General features: G+C 40.2%; 1 protein-coding gene across 1 annotated transcript in view; it reads left to right on the top strand.

The window, feature by feature from the left end:
- LOC126267750 (protein masquerade) overlaps positions 1–18,928 on the top strand; it is a 261,391-nt gene that overhangs the window by 238,968 nt on the left and 3,495 nt on the right. Inside the window, exons 6-8 of the mRNA XM_049973057.1 lie at positions 5,197–5,397; positions 9,459–9,687; positions 17,843–18,120. Of these exons, the coding sequence (XP_049829014.1) occupies positions 5,197–5,397; positions 9,459–9,687; positions 17,843–18,120 (708 nt within the window). The remainder of the gene's footprint in view (positions 1–5,196; positions 5,398–9,458; positions 9,688–17,842; positions 18,121–18,928) is intronic.

Raw genomic sequence — 18,928 nt, 5'->3', positions numbered from 1 at the left:
TATGCTGCTGGGGAATATAATGCCGCACAATTTGTAGGTGTGTTCACAAAGCATCAACAGCGGTTGCCGAAGGACTAGAATGAGTAAGTAGCTGAACGACATATCACAGAAAAGTTGGAAGGGTGATACGTCAGGTGACCATGCAAGCTAAGATAGTAGTGGTAACCACAGATTTGTAACTACATGTGGCCAGGCATCAAAATACACGTGGAATTGGCTGCAGGTGCCGCAGGAGGGGTAGTGTGTCAGGCTCTAAAACATCTTTGAGGTAGTGGTGGCTGTTCAAATTGCCCTTAGTACTTCGGAACCTTCAACATCGCAGCGCATAGCTACAGTTTATGGCGGATCACAGCCCATCGAGCATAGGCCGGTGTGAGGTGGAGGTTGCACCATTAAGTTAAATAGTGGTTTAGACTTTGTACATGTGTACTGTTTGTGTTTTCCTGTTTTTTGTTTATAAATGTTTAGCTGCAGTGTTCTTTTAATCATTGACAAAGGTCTTCTTAGGCACTTGTGGGTTTTATTGTTCTGAAGAAGGTGTAGTTATCTACGCTACAACCTAGGTTAACACTAGGTGCTTTTTACGCAATCGAGGCGGGTTTCTAGTTTTTTAATAACTTAGCACTTAGGAGTTGAGATCACATGCTGTACCCAATGGCACCCCAAGCCATCACATTTGGCACTTGTCCCCTCAACAAAGCAGTTTGCCCGATTGTGTTCACGATGGCAGTGTTTGTGAGACACTGTTCCAAAACTACCCCAGAGAAGAGGAGTGCTCTGGGGTGCTCACTGCAGTGCAGTGGGGAGAAGTGAATTCACCGCCCTCTGGTGACATGAAGACTATAATGCAACAAACAACAAGACAGTCAGGGTCAACCTGAACAACTTTGCTCGAAGACAGGTACTACAGCACACAGAAATTCTCACTGAGATATCATTCACTACAGCAAAAAACGTTTTGTAAGATGCTTAAAAATGCCGTATGTTCATTCCTCTTAATAAACAGATCTGTCTCCTCCGTTGCTGGACTAGTATCACTAGGAAAAATAGAGCTCACAAATTGTTTCCAGAATGAATCTTTCCCTTAAGTGGAGTGTGTGCCAAAGTGGGATTTGAACTCTTTGAGTGTATCTGAATATTTCAGTCAGGAATAAATTTTCCCACAAAATTGAGGATATCAGTTGGAGTCTCAGTCCAGCACACAGTTTGAATCTACAGTGTGTTCACTTGTGTCATCTTTTACAACCTTAATATAATATTGCTGATCTCACAGTTTGTATGCCAAAGACATTAGAATGTTTAAGGGGTTCAGTCATCAGAGGATGTAAAGCATGTTACAGTTTTTAACACATTATTGGCTGGAAAGCTATGTGGCACTCTAGCTCTGTTGGATGAAGACTGGTGAAGTAATTACAGAGGCTTGTTAGATAAATCATCCCAATGTTTTCCATAGGTGATTTTAGGGAAGAAATGCAAAACCTAAGGATATACACCACTTGAATAAAAGCCATGGAACACCCTCAAGAACAAGGTCATTTCATTGAAAAGTGACAGATAGTTCATCATTGTAAGAGGGCATGAGACCAAATGAAACATGTCACAGTAAAGAGCGAGCAAACTGTCACATCAATACACAGTGTAATCACTTCTGGTGGCAATGCAAATGCATATTCTTGCACACAAACCGTCATAAATGTGCTGAATGGCATCCTGTGACAGATAGCTACAAGCATCTTGTGCCCTTTGTTGCAATTCAGCAATGGTTCTTGTAGGACCTGAAGAACAAGTAAGTTCTCACTTCATTATGTGCTATACATGTTCAACTGGCAAGAGATCTGGTGGTTTTGTTGGCCAGGGCAGTTACTGTACACAATAAAAAGCATGTTTTACTTGTGTGCCCATATGAGGATTTTCTCTGTACTGCTGCGGAATTACTCCACCTTCCTGTCAAAGAGGTGGCAGTAGCATGGTGATAACAGCCTGTGCAATGTTATTTTACCCTGCAGAAACACCAAATGTGACTGTGAGTTGTACCTCCACCCCACAAAACCTGTGTAGCATGTGCAAATGCACTCTGGAATTGTCAGTTCACCATGTCTACCCCATTCACATGTACATTCATTACTCGCATATAGACAGAATTTACTTTCATCAGTGAAGACAACAGAGCATCATTCCATTCTTCAGTCAAATCTTTCATGACATCAGAGAAGCCATTCTTGGTGTTGTTGTTGTCTGAGTGACAACTTGGCCAGAGGTACATGTGATCTTAATCTTACTGCAAGCAGACACTTCCTAATGATCCCTGATGACACAACGGCATGACGTGTACCAAGATTTCGTCCCTCAATGATATGCAGTCAGCCACCGCTGCTCGCACAATCCATTGATCTTGATGTGTGTCTGTATTATGCAAGCATCCAGAACATGGTCTGCTGAAAGCAGTGAAACATCACTGACCCATTGTGCCCAACATGTGCAGAAATCCACTGATACATCCATCCAGCTTCCCATAGGCCCAAAAAGCAACCCTGCTCAAATGGCTAAAGCTGTTCAGAAGCAGAAAGAACTCATTGGTGAGGCTTGGTTGCACTCTAGAATTTATGTTGTAAACGCTGTTCACATCTAAACTCAGGCCTTCTGTGCACCATATTATCACTGATGACTGTGACAAATAAATCGCTAACACTTCAACCCCTCAATATGCACATCTTATACTCTGCGGCCAATGAACAGAGCCCTTGATGGTGTTTCTTTTTTTTTCCAGAGATGTATGAACTCTGCTCATCATGCATATAAGCTCTATGTTTTAACCAATTTGTCCCCTCAGAAGGTATTTCCATTGCCAAATTCCATACCAAATACAAATTTACTCCTAGTGTAGAGATGTGGTGTCTATATCCCTAAGGGTTCTCAATTATACTGTAATCTATAGAATACAATGTGTGACTTGAAAAATAAATGAATTTACAAATAAAAACTGCCATTATATGCTACATCATATTGACAGATGCTAGAAGCTTCTGTATATGATATTTGGGGCAGCACTATTACTTTCTGCAGGACGATTTATGTCAATCTAGGACATTTTTTAAGAAATTCTGCACTAAAATATAGAATAACAACATTATGTTGTGATACCATGATCTATGATGGGATATGGGCACATGCAGTGATGGACAGAAGAGGCAAGATGCTAGCTTTAAAAGACCACAAAATCTCCAAGACTGACAGTGATATACATATGCTCAAAACTTAACACAGACTGGAGAGTGAGATGCTTTCAACGGTTTCCACAACAAAACTTTGTCTCAAAGTCTTGCAGAAAATTTCAAGAGCTTCTGCTAATATGTAAAGTATGCCAGCAGGGAGACACTGTCAATCATGTCACTTTGTGATAGCAATGGTAATGTTACTAAAGACATCACCACTAAAGTTGAATTACTGAACTTAGTTTTCTAAAATGCTTTCACCAAAGAAAATGCTTTAAATATTTCAGAATTCAAATCAATTATAGCTGTCGACTTGAGAAGCTTAGAAGTAGATATCCTCAGTACAACAAATGCATGTAAATTACTTAACAAACAAAAGTCTTCTGGTCCAGATTGCATCCCATTTAGGTTCCTTTCAGAGTATGCTGGTGAAACAGCTCCATTTTTAGTCATCATATACAGCTGCACACAAATGACAGATCCATACCTAAAAACCAGAAAACTCCACAGGTCACACCAATACCCCCAATACTCAAGAAAGGAAATATGAATATTCTGTTACATTGTAAATCCACATCACTGACACATTTGTTGTAGGATTTTGTATTTCAACATTATGAAATGGTTCAAAGAAAATACCATAAACATACACAGAACCAGCATGGACTCAGAAAATGTGTTCTTGTGAAATGCAGCTGGCTCTTTATTCACACAAAGTAATGAATGCTATTGAGAGGAGGTCTCAAGTTTATTCCATATTTCCAGGTTTCCAGATGGCTTTTGACACTGTTCTTCACAAAAGGCTTCTAATAAAATTGTGTGCCTATGGTAAATCACATAAGTGACTGGTTTCAGGAGTTCCTGTCAGGAAGATCACAGTTCGTCGTAACTGATGAGAAGTCATCTGGTGATACATGTTTTATTTGACATTCCTCAACACAGTTGTTGTTAATCTACATAAATTGTTTAGGAGACCATCTCAGTAGCTGTCTTACATCATTTTCAGATGACACCATCATTTACAACCTAGTAAAATCATTAAAAGATCAAAATGTATTACAAAATGATTTAGACAAGATGTCTGCAAGGTACAAAAATGTGCCATTTGACTCCCTATAATAAGAAGTGTGATGTCTTTCATGTGAGTACTAAGCAATTTCTGTTAAAATTTGGTACATGATAAACCATCAATTTAAAGGTTCTTGCTGTAACTGTGTCTATGGATTACAAATATGAACAACTGAAATGGAGTCATAACAGAGAAAACATTGTGGGAAAGATGAAGCAAACACTGCATTTTATTGGCAGAACACTTGGATGGTACAACAATTCAACTAAACAGATGGCCTCCACTAAGCTGTCCATCCTATTCTCCAACAATGCTGTGCAGTGTCGGATTCTTATGAAATGGGACTGATGGAGGACATCAGAAAAGTTCACTCATTTTGTAATACCTCAAAATAGTGGAGAGAGTGTCATGGAGTGAGATGGAGTTAAAGTGGCAACCATTAAAAGAAAGGCATTTTTCATTGTGCTAAGGTCTTTGCATGAAATTTTAGCCCCCAGCTTTCTCATCAGAATGACATAATCTTTTGTTGATTCCATTCCACATAGTAAGGAATGACTATCATTATAAAATAAGAGAAATCAGAGCTCACAGAGCAAGATACAGGTATTTATTTTTCCCACATGCTATTTGAGAGTGTCATGGTAGAGACATGGACTAAATGTGGTTCTATGCACATCCTGTCAAACACTTATATTTGTACTGCAGCGAAATCATGTAGATCTAGATGATCTGGAATTACTAAAAATCCATTACATCTCAAGCCCCTTTTCAAACAGAATATCACCAGCCTCTGTGAATTTATTAGAATTTGTGGTACTGGTATAGCTAGCATCTTCAGTGGGTTCAAAGAAGAACATTTATTCAATTTTTTTGGTTTCTGATATTATAAATATTAATTAAAAACTTGTATTGCAGGTAATGCAGAAATGACAGATCTCTTCAAGTGTCGTAAGTCTGGCACACAATGCTGTGCATCAAAAACTCTCATCCGTGAAACAATTGAAGAGAAATCAGGGCATTCGTCAGACCAGAACCATACTGTTACTGCAGTTGAACCATATCGTCCAACTTTAAGGCCATCACATCATCCAGCACCACACAACCCATACACAACAAGTGAGTTCTTTATCTTTCCTTTCTCATGGTGTTTTGTGTCTTTGTATCTGTTAAACGTTGCCTGCAAATTCCTTTACAATTTAATTTCATTTTCTGTAGATGTTTGTTTAGAAAAATATAATTATATCAATTTACCATAACTGTACTGTTTATCAGTTTCACAAGGATGCAGTTTCTGTGTATATATGATCACAAATGGACATTTATTAAATTTAATTTCACTCTTATCTGCCACTGTCTCCTGTCTAGATGCATTTGTAACCTCAACAATAAATTTTGTGTACCAAGGGAACATTATCAAGTTTTTCAACAAGAAACAACTTTCAAATTTAACCCACTGTAAAATCAATGGAATACATGCAGTCTGAATGTTTATGTAGTCAATAAATTTAAAAATGAATGTCTAGCAGATTACAAGATTTTGAAGGCTCTTTAAAAAATAATAATCAGCTACTGCAATTCAGTTACAAGAAGAAGAACATGAAATCAGGTGAACCATATGGCTCCAGAGACCTTCTCAAGTCTCAAACATCTATGAGATTTATAAGCAGACTGAAGCAGCAAATGAAAATTTGTGTCAAGGCCAGGATTTGAACCCAGGTCTCCTGATCACTAGGTAGATGCATTAACCACTGCACCACACTGGCACAGTGGCTTTGCACAGCTGCATGGACTACCCTAGCATGCCTTCTTACACAATCCAAATTCCCATTCACACCTCAACCCACTTGGTACTCCCCCTAAACTTGAATAGTGTTGCAGAGGCTCTCCAAATGTTTTGGAATAGCACCTCAGCATCAAACAAAATGGGAGATTCTCCTTGAAACCCCAGCATATGTGCTTTAATCAAATGAAACTATGTAGCAGGCGGAATCCAAAATTTTCAGGACTGATGCTGCCATCTGGAAAGCAGGAGTAGTAAATCTTTGCATCAGTAGGTGGCGAGAGCTCCATATTTGATGAGTCAGTGTGTGGAGTAGCATTCAGTTGGGAGGATGTGTTGTGTGCCCACAGTGATTTCCATAATATTCTATGTTTGGTGTGTGGGGATTTTATGATGGATATGCAAACAGAACAGTGTGTGTGTGTGTGTGTGTGTGTGTGTGTGTGTATAAAATTCTGTGTGAATCTCAGGAAAAGTGCTACAGAGACCCTTGCAATAATTCAACAAGTGTTTGGGGGACAGAGCATGAGCCATACAATCATACTCCTGGAAGAGCCCAGGCTCTCCAAGACCCAAAAAAGCGAGACAAGTGAAGAGCAAAGTGAGGAGCATGATCATCATATTCTTTGATACCAAGGGAATTGTGCACAAAGAATTTGTCCCACCCAACCAAATAGTGAATTCCACATGCTACTGTGATGTTTTGTGATGGCTCTGTGAAAATGTGTGGTGATGACGGCCCAAACTTTAGCGTCAAGGGAACTGGCTGCTGCAGCACAACAACACGCCCTGTCACACGTCATTGCTCACCAGGACCTTTTTGGCAAAAAACAATATGGCGGTTGTACCCCACCCACCGTAATCACCAGAATTGGCACCTTGCAACTTCACGCTATTTGCAAAACTGCAACTCAAGTTGAAAGGCCATCAGTTCGACACTCTAGAGAGGATTCAAGAAGCATCACTGGTGGTGACAAACACCCTTAAAGAACAGGACTTTCAGAAAACGTTTGACCAGTGGCAGAAGTGCTGGGACTGGTGTGTACATTTGGATGAGAACTACTCTGAGGGTGGTGGTGACCATTAGTCCAAAGGTAATGTTTTTAACAGATGGCAGCACCAGTCCCAAAAATTTTGAATAGCACCTCATAGTTTCAGAGGCCTTTTCAAGTGTCAAACATCTGTGATGAATAGGATATTGGATTAAGGAGTATAGAGTAATATTAGCAGTTGCTGAGGCTGGACTGCATGCAGCCAACTGTGCCTAATGGAGGAAGCAATTCATAGGTGTTGGGGGTAAGGAAGAGGCTGGAGTGGGGAAGGGGAGGGATAGCAGGATAGGGGTGGGGGAAGATGTAATGCTGCTTGTGGGAGTAGGGAGGGAAGTGATGGGGACAGGGTAGGGTTGCTAGGTACTGAGTGGGACAGAAGGTTGTGTAGTGCCAAAGTAGGAATTCACCTATCCCCTTCCATGCTCCCACTCCAGCATTACACAACCTTCTATTCGACTAACACCCCCACATTGTCCCTACTTTACTTCTTTCCTTTTCTGCTCCCCTCCCACCCTCTCCCTCCTCTCATTCAGTACCTAGCAAACCTACCCTGTCCCCATCACATCCCTGCATACTCCCACAAGCAGTATTACACCTTCCCTCCATCCCTATGCTGCTATCTCTACCCCTCCCCACCCTATCCTCATCATCCCCACCACCCATGGATTGCTTCTTCCATCAGGCACAGTTGGCTGTAGTCAGTCCAGCCTCAGAAGCCAGAGACAGTGTTTATGTGTGTGCAAGTTGTGCTCATGCGACTGTGTGTATTTTCTACTTTAGAAGAAAGTCTTTTGGCCAAAATCTCAAATGTATACCTGACGGCAACTCAGCATCTCCTTTATAAGGTGAGTAGCAGTCTAGCCTCTTCATAGCATTGTCACTTTTCCCAACTGGATTTATCAACAATACCTGGTTCTTTCAGTTTATCTGGGTCTCATCTGATTAATTTCAGCTTCATGGAAGACCGGTTTGGGATTTGAGTAAATGTAGGCACACAAAAGGGAAAACTGACCCTGCTACTTAACTTAGAAGATAGATTAAAGAAAGGATACTCAATGTTCATAGCATTTATAGATCAGAGCAAGGTTTTTACAGTTTTGAATTGAATACACTCTTTGAAATTCTGAAGGTACAAAGAGTAAAATACAGGGAGCAAACATTTACTTACAACGTATACAGAAATCAGACAGCAGTTATAAGAGTCAAAGAACATGAGAGGGAAGCAGTAGTTGAGAACAGAGTAAAACAAAGTTGTAGCCTATTCCTAGCATTATTTAGTTCGCTCATTGAGCAAGTAGTAAAGGGAACAAGGGAGAAGAAATAAAACCTTTGAGTTTTTCTAATGGCATTGTAATTATGACAGAGATGGGAAAGGACTTAGAAGAGGAGATTAACAATGGATAGTGTCTTGAAAAAGAGGTTATATGTTGAACATCAACAAATGTAAAATCAGAGTAATGGAAAGTAGTCAGATTAAATCAAGTATGTTGAAGTAATTAAAAAATGAGACAGTTAAAGTAATAGATGAATTTTGCTATTTGGGCAGCAAATTAATTGATGATAGCCAAAGTAAAGAGGATATAAAATATAGCAAGAATTTTTTTAACTGTAATTTTTTAACATATGATATAAATTAAGTGTTAGGAAGTCTTGTCTGAAGGTATTTGTGTGGAGTGTAGCCTTGCATGGAAGTGTAACATGGATGATAAGTGGTACAGACAAAAAGAGACTAATAGCATTTGAACTACCATGCTACAGAAAATGCTGAAAATTAAATGGGTAGATCAATTAACTAATGAGGAGGTAAAGAATGGAATTGGGAAGAAAAGAAATTTTTGTGCCAAGCTTGACTAAAGGAAGGGATTGGTTGATAGGACACATCCTGAGACATCAAAGTATTATCAGTTTAGTACTGGAGGGAAGTGGGGTAGATAAAAATCATAAGGGGAGACCAAGAGATGAATACAGTAAGCAAGTTCAAGTGGCTGTAGGTTGGAGTTGTTATGCAGTAATGAAGATACTTGTAGAAGATAGACTAGAGTGGAGAGCTGCAGCAAACCAGTCTTCGGACGGAAGACCACAACAACAATGTCTGCTTTTCCAGTACTTAGTGTTCATACATAATAGATATGAAGGAAACGCAACTGATGAGAATCCTAATACTTAATAATAAACACTTGTGTTGCCACCACATCTTTATCTTTTGAAGCTGTCCTTTGAAAAATAATGCTTACCTTACCTTTTTGGAATTGGATGACATGAATTACTACAGAAATATGCACACATGTATTCATTTTTAATTTGTGCTAATCACAATAAATGCAATGCAGTATTTTCTCCTGTAGGTGTGGCTGCCACAACTACCACTTCAACAACAAGACCGCCAGTTTACAGCAAGTATGTATGTGGTGTGAAGGGTACAGCACGTCATGGTAGAGTTGTAGGTGGAGAGGATGGGGATCCCGGTGAATGGTGCTGGCAAGTCGCTCTCATAAATTCCCTAAACCAATATCTCTGTGGTGGAGCACTCATTGGCACTCAGTGGGTTCTTACAGCTGCACATTGTGTTACAAAGTGAGTACAGATTATGCATTTATCACTAGCTAATGCTGACTGTTATAACTTAGTTCTATAAATTCCTGGTTCATTGTGAAAGCTAAGCATGTTCTTCATATGACGCTCACAAAATGTATTTAACATCTGTCACACTGTTCAGTGTGTCTATGAATCTTGAACGTTTTCCATAATATATATGTGAATGGTAAAATTATTCTCATTTGCACTTCAAATGGACTACGTATCCAGTACATGAACATGCTAATCTTCTTTAGGGTATATGATTCCGCTTAACATTTATAACCTAATATAAGGATGGATGAGTATATTGTGTAGGTTCAGTGGATGGCGGAATACCACAGTAGGAGGGGCAGGACATTTCTCATTTCAGGGCATGACAAGAGGCAATCAAAATCCTGGCAGAGAATGTAATCCAGTTGCTCCAGTCCCAGATGGTATTGAGCTATGAAGGGAATGCTCCTCAGTGGCCAGACAGTGGGACTTTGGGAGGTGGCAGGAGACTGGAAAGATAAGGCATGAGAGATTTGTTTTTGTACAAGGATGGGAGGATAATTACGGTCAGTGAAGGCTTCAGTGAGAGGGACTGGTCATCACTGCAGATGCGACAACCATGGGTGGCTAGGCTGTGCAGAACGGACTTCTTGGTATGCAATGGGTGGCAGCTGTTGAAGTGGAAGTGTTGCTGGTGGTTAGTAGGTTTGATATGGACAGAGGTACTGATGTAGCCATCTCTGAGGTGAAGGTCAACATCTAGGAAGATGGCTTGTTGGGTTGAGTAGGACCAGGTGAAGCAAATGGGGGAGAAGTTGTTGAGGTTCTGGAGGAATGCGAAGAAAGTGTCCTCACCTTCATTCCAGATAGCAAAAATGTCATCAATAAATCTGAACCAGCTGGGGGGTTTAGGATTCTGGGCTTTTAGGGAGGATTCCTCTAGATGGCCCATGAATTGGTTATCATAGGATGGTGCCATGTGGGTGCCCATAACCGTACTGTGGATTTGTTTGTAGGTAGTGCCTTCAAAAGAGAAGTAATTGTGGGTGAGGATATAGTTGTTCATGGAGACTAGGAAGGAGGCCGTTGGTTTGGAATCCATAGGGCATCTGGAAAGGTAGTGTTCGACAGCAGTAAGGCCATGGGCATTTGGAATGTTAGTGTACAGAGAGGTGGCATCAATAGTGACGAGCACGGCACTGTGTGGTAAAGGGAAAGGAACTGTGGAGAGCCGGTCAAGGAAATGGTTGGTATCTTTTATATAGGAGGATAGGTTCCAGGTAATAGGTTGAAGGTGTTGGTCTACGAGAGCAGAGATCCTCTCAGTGGGGGCACAGTAACCGGACATAATGTGACATCCTGGGTGGTTGGGTTTATGGACTTTAGGAAGCACGTAGAAGGTGGGAGTGCGGGGAGTGGTAGGGGTAAGTAGAGAGATGGACTATGGGGAGAGGTTCTGGGATGGGTCTAAGGATTTGAGTAGTGACTGGAGATCCTGCTGGATTACTGGAATGGGATCACTGTGGTGTGGTTTGTAGGTGGAAGTATCTGACAGCTGACAGTGTCCTTCTGCCATGTAGTCCTTGAGATTCAAAATAACAGTGGTGAAGCTTTTGTCAGCAGATAGGATTATAAGGTTGGGATCAGTTTTTAGATGGTGGACTGTGGTTCTTTCTGCGGATGTAATATTAGTTTGCATGCTGAGGGATTTGGGGAATGGTGTTGAGGCAAGGTTCTAGATTAAGAAATTCTGGAAGATTAACAGGGGGTGGTTTGGAGGCAGTGGGGGTGGATCACAGTTGGATGGGGGAGTGAACTGAGTTAGGCAACGTTCAATATTGGTCTTTGGTTGAGTCTGATTGGTTGGGTTGGTAGCGAAAAGTGTTTCCACTGTAGGCACCGGGAGAAGGAGAGAAGATCTTTAACTAGTGCAGTGTGGTTGAATTTGTAAGTGGGGCAAAAGGTTTGGCCTTTGGAAAGGCCTGATATTTCTGTGGGACTAAGGCTTCCGGAGGAAAGTTTCATAACTGTGTTGCGGGTCTGTTTAGGTTCTGGGTTCTGTGTGGTGGTGGGTGGGAGTTTAGGAGGGTGGGGTAAATGTAGTAGGTCTGCGAGACAGAGTTTGTCAGCTATGAGGGGATGTGGGGGAGGTTTGGAGGTGAACCAATCCATGCTGTAGACTGTTCACATTAATTGGATACGACTGTAATGTATATGGAGGTACAGTGGTACAGTTATGAAAAATTCTAATGTCAAACCAACATAAACTGCAAATTCAAGGTAAACCTACCTTTAAGAGATGGCAGTCCACAGTACCCTCTATGTCATACAATAACACAATAGCTGAGTACAAAGTAGTTACAAATAAAGTACAGGGTGATTATAATTAAAGTTAAGCTTTCAAACCACTGTAGAAATAACACCACTGATCAGAATGACGTCAAATTGCAACGGAATATTATTGGAGAAGGGGAAAAACGTATGGCAGAATAAAAATAAATAGTTACAAAACGTAGCAATAGATGGCACTGTAAGCAGCATAATTTGTCATACAAATGACAAATGAATCATACAACAATGCCTGAGGTGTACATTTGATGTTGAATAAACTGTACTAGTCAGTGTGCAGGGGTGTACAGGTGTGATACAATAAGTTATGTAAGCCCATCCACCAAGGCAAGGTCATATCAAATAGAAAAAATTGGTTTTTATTGCCCTGAGACCAGAAACCATATAAAAAGCATCACTCACATCAGTTTTTAATTGTCCTGATGCCAAAAACTGCATAAAAAGCATCAGTCAAAATCAAATTGGGTTATTAATTTCTGAGTGACTGGCGCAAAACATGTCCACTGTGCTGTTCAACATTTTCTGCAACAAGTTGAAATCGAAAAACAGAATGTTTCCACAACTGATCAACGTGTTTCCGGGGTCATGTTTAAAATGTGTTGCGTAACGCATGCCTTCAATGCTGCTAAGTTTGCAAAAAGAACACTGAACACATCTTTCAGATGGCCCTACAGCCAGAAGTCACACAGATTAAGATCAGATGATCAGGACAGCCAGGCTGTAGGGAAATGGTGGCTGATAATTCTAGCATTTCCAAAGTGGTGCTTCAGCAGCTGCTTAACTGAATTTGCAATGCGCGGTGTTGTGCCATCTTGCATAAAAATGATCCCATCCACACATCCATGCTGTTGGCGACCTGGAATGACATGGTTGCACAAAAGACACGCACAGCGCTTACCAGTGACAGTACAATTAACAGGAATGGTAGCACCTGTCTCTTCGAAAAAATATGACCCTATGTTAAATGATGCCCTAAACCTGCACCATAAAGTGTCATTTTCAGGATGAAGTGGTACTGGTTGATTTGCATGTGGATTTTCCATTGCCCATTTTCGACAATTCTGTGTATTGACATATCCTGTCAGATGAAAGTGGGCTTCGTCTGTCCATAAAATCTTCCATGGCCAATCACTGTCCACTTACATGCAAGCAAGAAATTCTAAAGCAAAGGTCTCTCTTGTTGGCAGGTCAACAGGAAGCAACTTGCGCACATGTATAATTTTGAATGGATAGCTAAGAAGGATGAGTGGGGTTGTTTGGGGGAAGAGACCAAACTGTGAGGTCATCGGTCTCATCGGATTAGGGAAGGATGGGGAGGCAAGTTGGCCATACCCTTTCAAGGAAACCATCCCGGCATTTACCTGGAGTGATTTAGGGAAATTACGGAAAACCTAAATCAGGATGGCTGGACACAGGATTGAACCATTGTCCTCCCAAAAGAAGGATGTTTTGCTGGATGGTCATGGGTATGTCCAATGTTCAGGCAATTCTCTGTGCACTACATGTTTGCACACTACCACTCGTCTCCTCCTGCATTGCGGTGACCATTGCTTCTACTGACATTGAATCAATTTGTTTCCTCCCTCTACCCGGTTGCACACCAAAAGAACCTGTCTTTTCGAATTTCTGAATCATTTCCTCCAGACCCACAGCAGTCATTGGATCAATGCCTTTTTTCAAACCCTTCAGTGTCCCGGAACTTCTGCAGAGCGATGTGTGCACAGTCATCATTCTTGTAATACAGTTTTACATGCAGAGAAAGATCTAGCATTGAGACAGTCATGGCGAATGTCATAGATGCGAAAGAAGGAAAAGCCATGTATCTGGCATGTTTATGCCAACTTCAGTGGGTCATGCGCATGACAGGTGTTTTCATTTATGTATTCTGACACATACAGCGCCATCTATTGATCAATTTCCACACTATTTTTTTTCTTCTGCCATATCTTTTCCCGCTTCTCTAATAATATTCCATTGCAATTTGAAGTCATTCTGACCAGCGGTGTTATTTCTACAGAATTTTGAAAGTTTAACTTTAATTATAATCACCCTGTACATTGGACATGTATTAAATGTTTCCATGTTGTGTCTTGTTGACATCTCATAGGAAACTTCTGTGAGGCAATAAATGGAAAACATCATATTTTGAGGTGCCACCAGATGGTAGCAGTCTTTTATAACATAAAATTATGTCTTTGAAATATTTATGGTAATCTTTGTCAGAATGTATAGTACACATAGGATATAGTAGTATTACTGTCAGTATTCATTATAAAAAATCATTGGTAATTCTACTGAGTAAAGGATGCATATTTTTTATTGATAGTGGTGTTACTGGATTGTGCTGTCACTGCTTGGTAGAACACTATGATATTCATCAATAATAATGTAAGCTTCAGATTTTATAAAGTATATACTTATCCTGTGGACCAGTTTTGGTTTACAAAACCAGTTGTGACAATGACTTTCATTAGCAAAGTAATTATTAAATCATCATAAATATTTGTCAATGAAACTATATATGTGCACAATCTCAAGAAGGTTACACCAGCTTTACTCACTCCAATATAAACTACAATCATGTTTCACTGGTGCTAACTTTTTTTTTAAGATTTAGACTGAATGTCTATACACAAAAAATTGGTCCTTTTGAACATAACAGCAATCTAGATATCAGTATCAATATTACAATTTTTGTCGTATTCAATTCAGATAGGGAACAGGAAGGAAAAGAAAAAACCATCTCTGTGTCTCTGTATGCAACATAATCCCTCTTAGAGGGTGTGGTAGATAAGTAATGAGACTGTCTAGAAAAACAAATTTATTGATCCTATTTGTACAAAACATTAATATTCTTCAAAGTACTCGCCTTGGGCGTCAACACAACGTTGCCAGCGCGTTTTCCAAGCTTCATAGGCCCCACTGTAGTCCGTTTGAGTTATCCCAGTTAGTGCCTTCGTGGCAGCATGTTGGATGTTCGGAATATCGTCGAAACGATGAGCCTTCAGGCATCTTTTGACCTTCGGAAATAGGAAGAAATCGGGACGACTCAAGTCAAGTCAGGGCTGTATGGTGGCTGTGGCAGAACTTCAACTCCAATTCCGGTCAAGTAGGAGGTCACGAGGAACGCTGTGTGGGCCGGAGCGTTGTCGTGGTGGAGACGCCAGCGTTGAGCAATGTCCTGTCGCTTCCGTTTGACGGCTCTGTGCAATCGCTGAAGGACTTCTTTGTAGAATTCGGCATTGACAGTCTTCCCCTGAGGGACAAACTCAACTCTTTGTGAATTAACCCCCGCTTGTCGAAAAACACAATCAGCATTGTCTTGATGCGGGACTTTGACATTCTTGCTTTCTTCGGCCGTGGGGATGCCAGTGGGTGCCACTCCGAGCTCTGGGCTTTCATCTCCGGGTCGTACTGGAATGTCCACGATTCGTCACCTGTTACTACGTTGTCTAAAAAGTCTGGATTATTTTCCAAATCATTCAACATCTCACGGCAAACGTCCACTCATTGTTGCTTTTGTTCGGCGGTGAGCACTCGGGGAACCAATTTTGCACAAACTTTCCTCATCATCAAATCTTGTGTAACAATTTGGTGAATCGTAAATTTATTCACGGAGACCTCATCGACGATCATTTTGAGACTTAAACGATGGTCGGAGTCCAGGAGTTCTTTCACTTTGCCCACCGTTTCATCCACACGACTCATTGAAGGGCATCCAGATCGTTCCATGTCTTCAACGGATTCCCTCACGTTTTTAAATTCATTAAACCACTGGAACACTTGAGCTCTTGATAGGGAGTCTTCTTTGTAGGCCTCTGTAATCATAGCAAAAGTTTCCGAAGCAGTTTTGCCCAAGCGAAAGCAAAATTTGATTGCATACCGCTGTTCTATTGAGCGATCCATCTTCAGCGTTTTCACAAGTGCCACGGGCACACAAACAACGTAATACGCGAAGCTCGACCCTCACTGCACCAGAGCTCCGACGCAACTGCGAACCAGTTCTATTGTTAGCTCAGATCTCCCACCACATGACGTACAGGTGGAGACCGCCTTGCGAGCGACTGCGGTGCCGCGCGGCGTTCAGTCTCATTACTTGTCTACCACACCCTGTACATCATTCTCAAGGTCTCCTCACAAGATAAAGCATGGAGGTAATAGAACTGCCACACACTCTGGCTTGTACAGTGGTTATCAAAAATTTCCCAATAGGGTTTTGCAATAATGAAGCTATGCTTCATCCAAATATTCACAATAAAATTATATGAGTATTTCTGTTACACTTTCATACGAGCTGTACCAACATGTTTTCATCCTAGCAGCATGTCTATGAATATGATATGTGTGTCATGCCTATGTGATAAGAACACCAAATACTAAAGCAACATTCTATACTTGGTTGCACTAGCACATAATATGTTATTTTCATTACAGATACCTCACACTTTCCCAGTACCACAATGGTAAATCTAAGCCTTCCATTCACCTTCTCTGCTGCTAATTTCATGAGTGCATCTTGTTTCATATTGTTTTATAATACTACCTTATATATTTGAACAATGTGAAGGATTTCAGAAGTTACGATCTGGTTATCAGATATTATCAATATTTTTCTGTTTGTTAAGAGTATTATCTTTCATTTATTCACATTTAAAGAAAGTTGCCATTCAATATACTAAATGGAAATATTGCCTAAGTTATTCAGCATTTCCTTACCATCATTCAGTGACAATATTATCCTAGAGAGAACAGCATTAGCTACAAACTACCTGAGAGCGCTGCTAATCCCATCTGATAAATTCTTTAAGTGTATGGAGAACATCAGGAGTGCTGTAAAGCTTTCCTCAGTCACACGCAATGTTACTTTTGTTTCTGTTGAACATTTGCTCACATATTTTCTGACAAGTAGATACCTCTATGTTATACTGTGCATTGTATAATTAGTGCAATCTATTTTCCAAACATTTATGAGTCAAGAGTATATTTGTGAAGGTAATCCTTACATTTATATCCCACTATTCTTTGTGCCAGAAAGAGATACTATGATCTGGCTGTAAATTACATTCAGTAGGTGAAATGCCAGAACTGTCAAAAGATAAATTTAAAAGTGGAAAAAACTAATCCTAACTTTTGGAACTATCAGCTGCTTTCTCAGGAAGAAAAGAAGGATAAGTCAAGAAATGACAGAAAGGAAAGACAGATCACTGAGACCCCAAGGTGAAAGGGGTCCACGTGTTGTCATGACATCCTCTTTTACAGTTACAAAGTATTATTCGCTAAGCAATAGATTATTAATAAATATTATTTAATAAAGGGTCTATTTTCACAGTGTATCCAAAATAAAATTAAGTAGAACTGTTTTTTTTTCTCCATATGAGAGTATCATCAGTATGTGAGTTTGTATGATGGTCAAACAATGGTACAGTAGCAGGCTCCTCATGCAAGAGTGTGTATTTAAATGCACAATTTAATGATTCCATTGTTGCTATTGCCTGTAGTTTCAACACCAGGTTGGATGGAGAATTTGATCCATTGATTTACAGTATAAATGACTGAGTGTGCAAGGCTGTTTTGAAAGACATTTTTCCATGATCTAATTTTAAAAATTGCAGCAAGCTTTATGCATATCACTTGATATAGACGCACAAGTTACTGTTGAGGTACATAGTTACCATTTCCAATTGCATAAACAAACTAAGACATTATGCCTTATTCACTGCCATATCCAATTAGCTCTTTAGTAACTTCAATGATAAATGTAGTTGTTGAATTCTGATATCAAACTTCACAGTACAGTTCATTTTCATTCCAGCATTGTGAGATCTGGTGATGCTATCTACGTGCGTGTTGGTGACCATGATTTGACACGTAAATATGGAAGCCCAGGTGCACAGACATTGCGTGTAGCAACAACATACATCCATCACAATCATAACAGCCAAACCCTAGATAATGACATAGCATTACTGAAGTTACATGGACAAGCTGAGCTCAAGGATGGTGTGTGTCTAGTCTGCTTGCCTGCCAGAGGAGTTAGTCAAGCAGCTGGAAAGCGCTGCACTGTCACAGGATATGGATATATGGGAGAGAGTGAGTATAACTTTGTAAGAAGTATCCAGTGAGATTTGTGTGCTTCTCACAACAAGTTGTGTTTGAAGCAATACAGTAATAAAGTAATTAAGGTATTTTTATTGTAATTTTCATTTCATAAACATAGTGAAAATTAATGCTGAAACATTGTTTGTTGGGAATTTTATTGCAACAGATGCAGGAATTGTTGAGCTACCTCTCAGCATAGTCACAATTGAGATGCTTTTTGTACAGTGAGATAAATTTCTGTATTTCTGCCTCACAGAAGTTTGCCATCAAGGCTTGGAACTAGAGCAGAACTTCACTTCATCACTCTGTAAATGTTGATCCAACAGTAACTTTGACAGGTGCAACAAAAGATAGAAATAATTGGGAATAAGATGAGAATTGTAATATGGATGGTCAAACACCTCCCTAGTCAACCCCTGCAAACAGTATATAAAACGTTTTTCTTTTTTTTCCCTCCATTTTAATGGCACCTATTTTTATCCATTTAGTGGCACCCACCTTAACTTATCTGTAGGTAAGGATTGTCAACTATCAAACACACCCATACTTAACATCTAACAAACTTGTTCCGAAAGGTCCATAGCAATTACAAGAACTGATATTTTCACACTGCTGCATTTAGTACCTTTAATGTAACAGTTTGCCACTATGACTTTCCCTCAGTGATCCTCACTGATGAGGTACGGACATCCATTACGATCACCATAAGACTTTCCACTGACCAACCAAAACTTATGTGCTTCGACACTGCAAAATCAACTTATTAATGACATCTGAGGTTTACATCAATATAAATGAA

This window comes from Schistocerca gregaria, chromosome 1, assembly GCF_023897955.1.
Source record: "Schistocerca gregaria isolate iqSchGreg1 chromosome 1, iqSchGreg1.2, whole genome shotgun sequence".
NCBI classification, from domain to species: Eukaryota; Metazoa; Arthropoda; class Insecta; order Orthoptera; family Acrididae; genus Schistocerca; species Schistocerca gregaria.
This window is presented reverse-complemented; position numbering and strand designations above follow the sequence as displayed.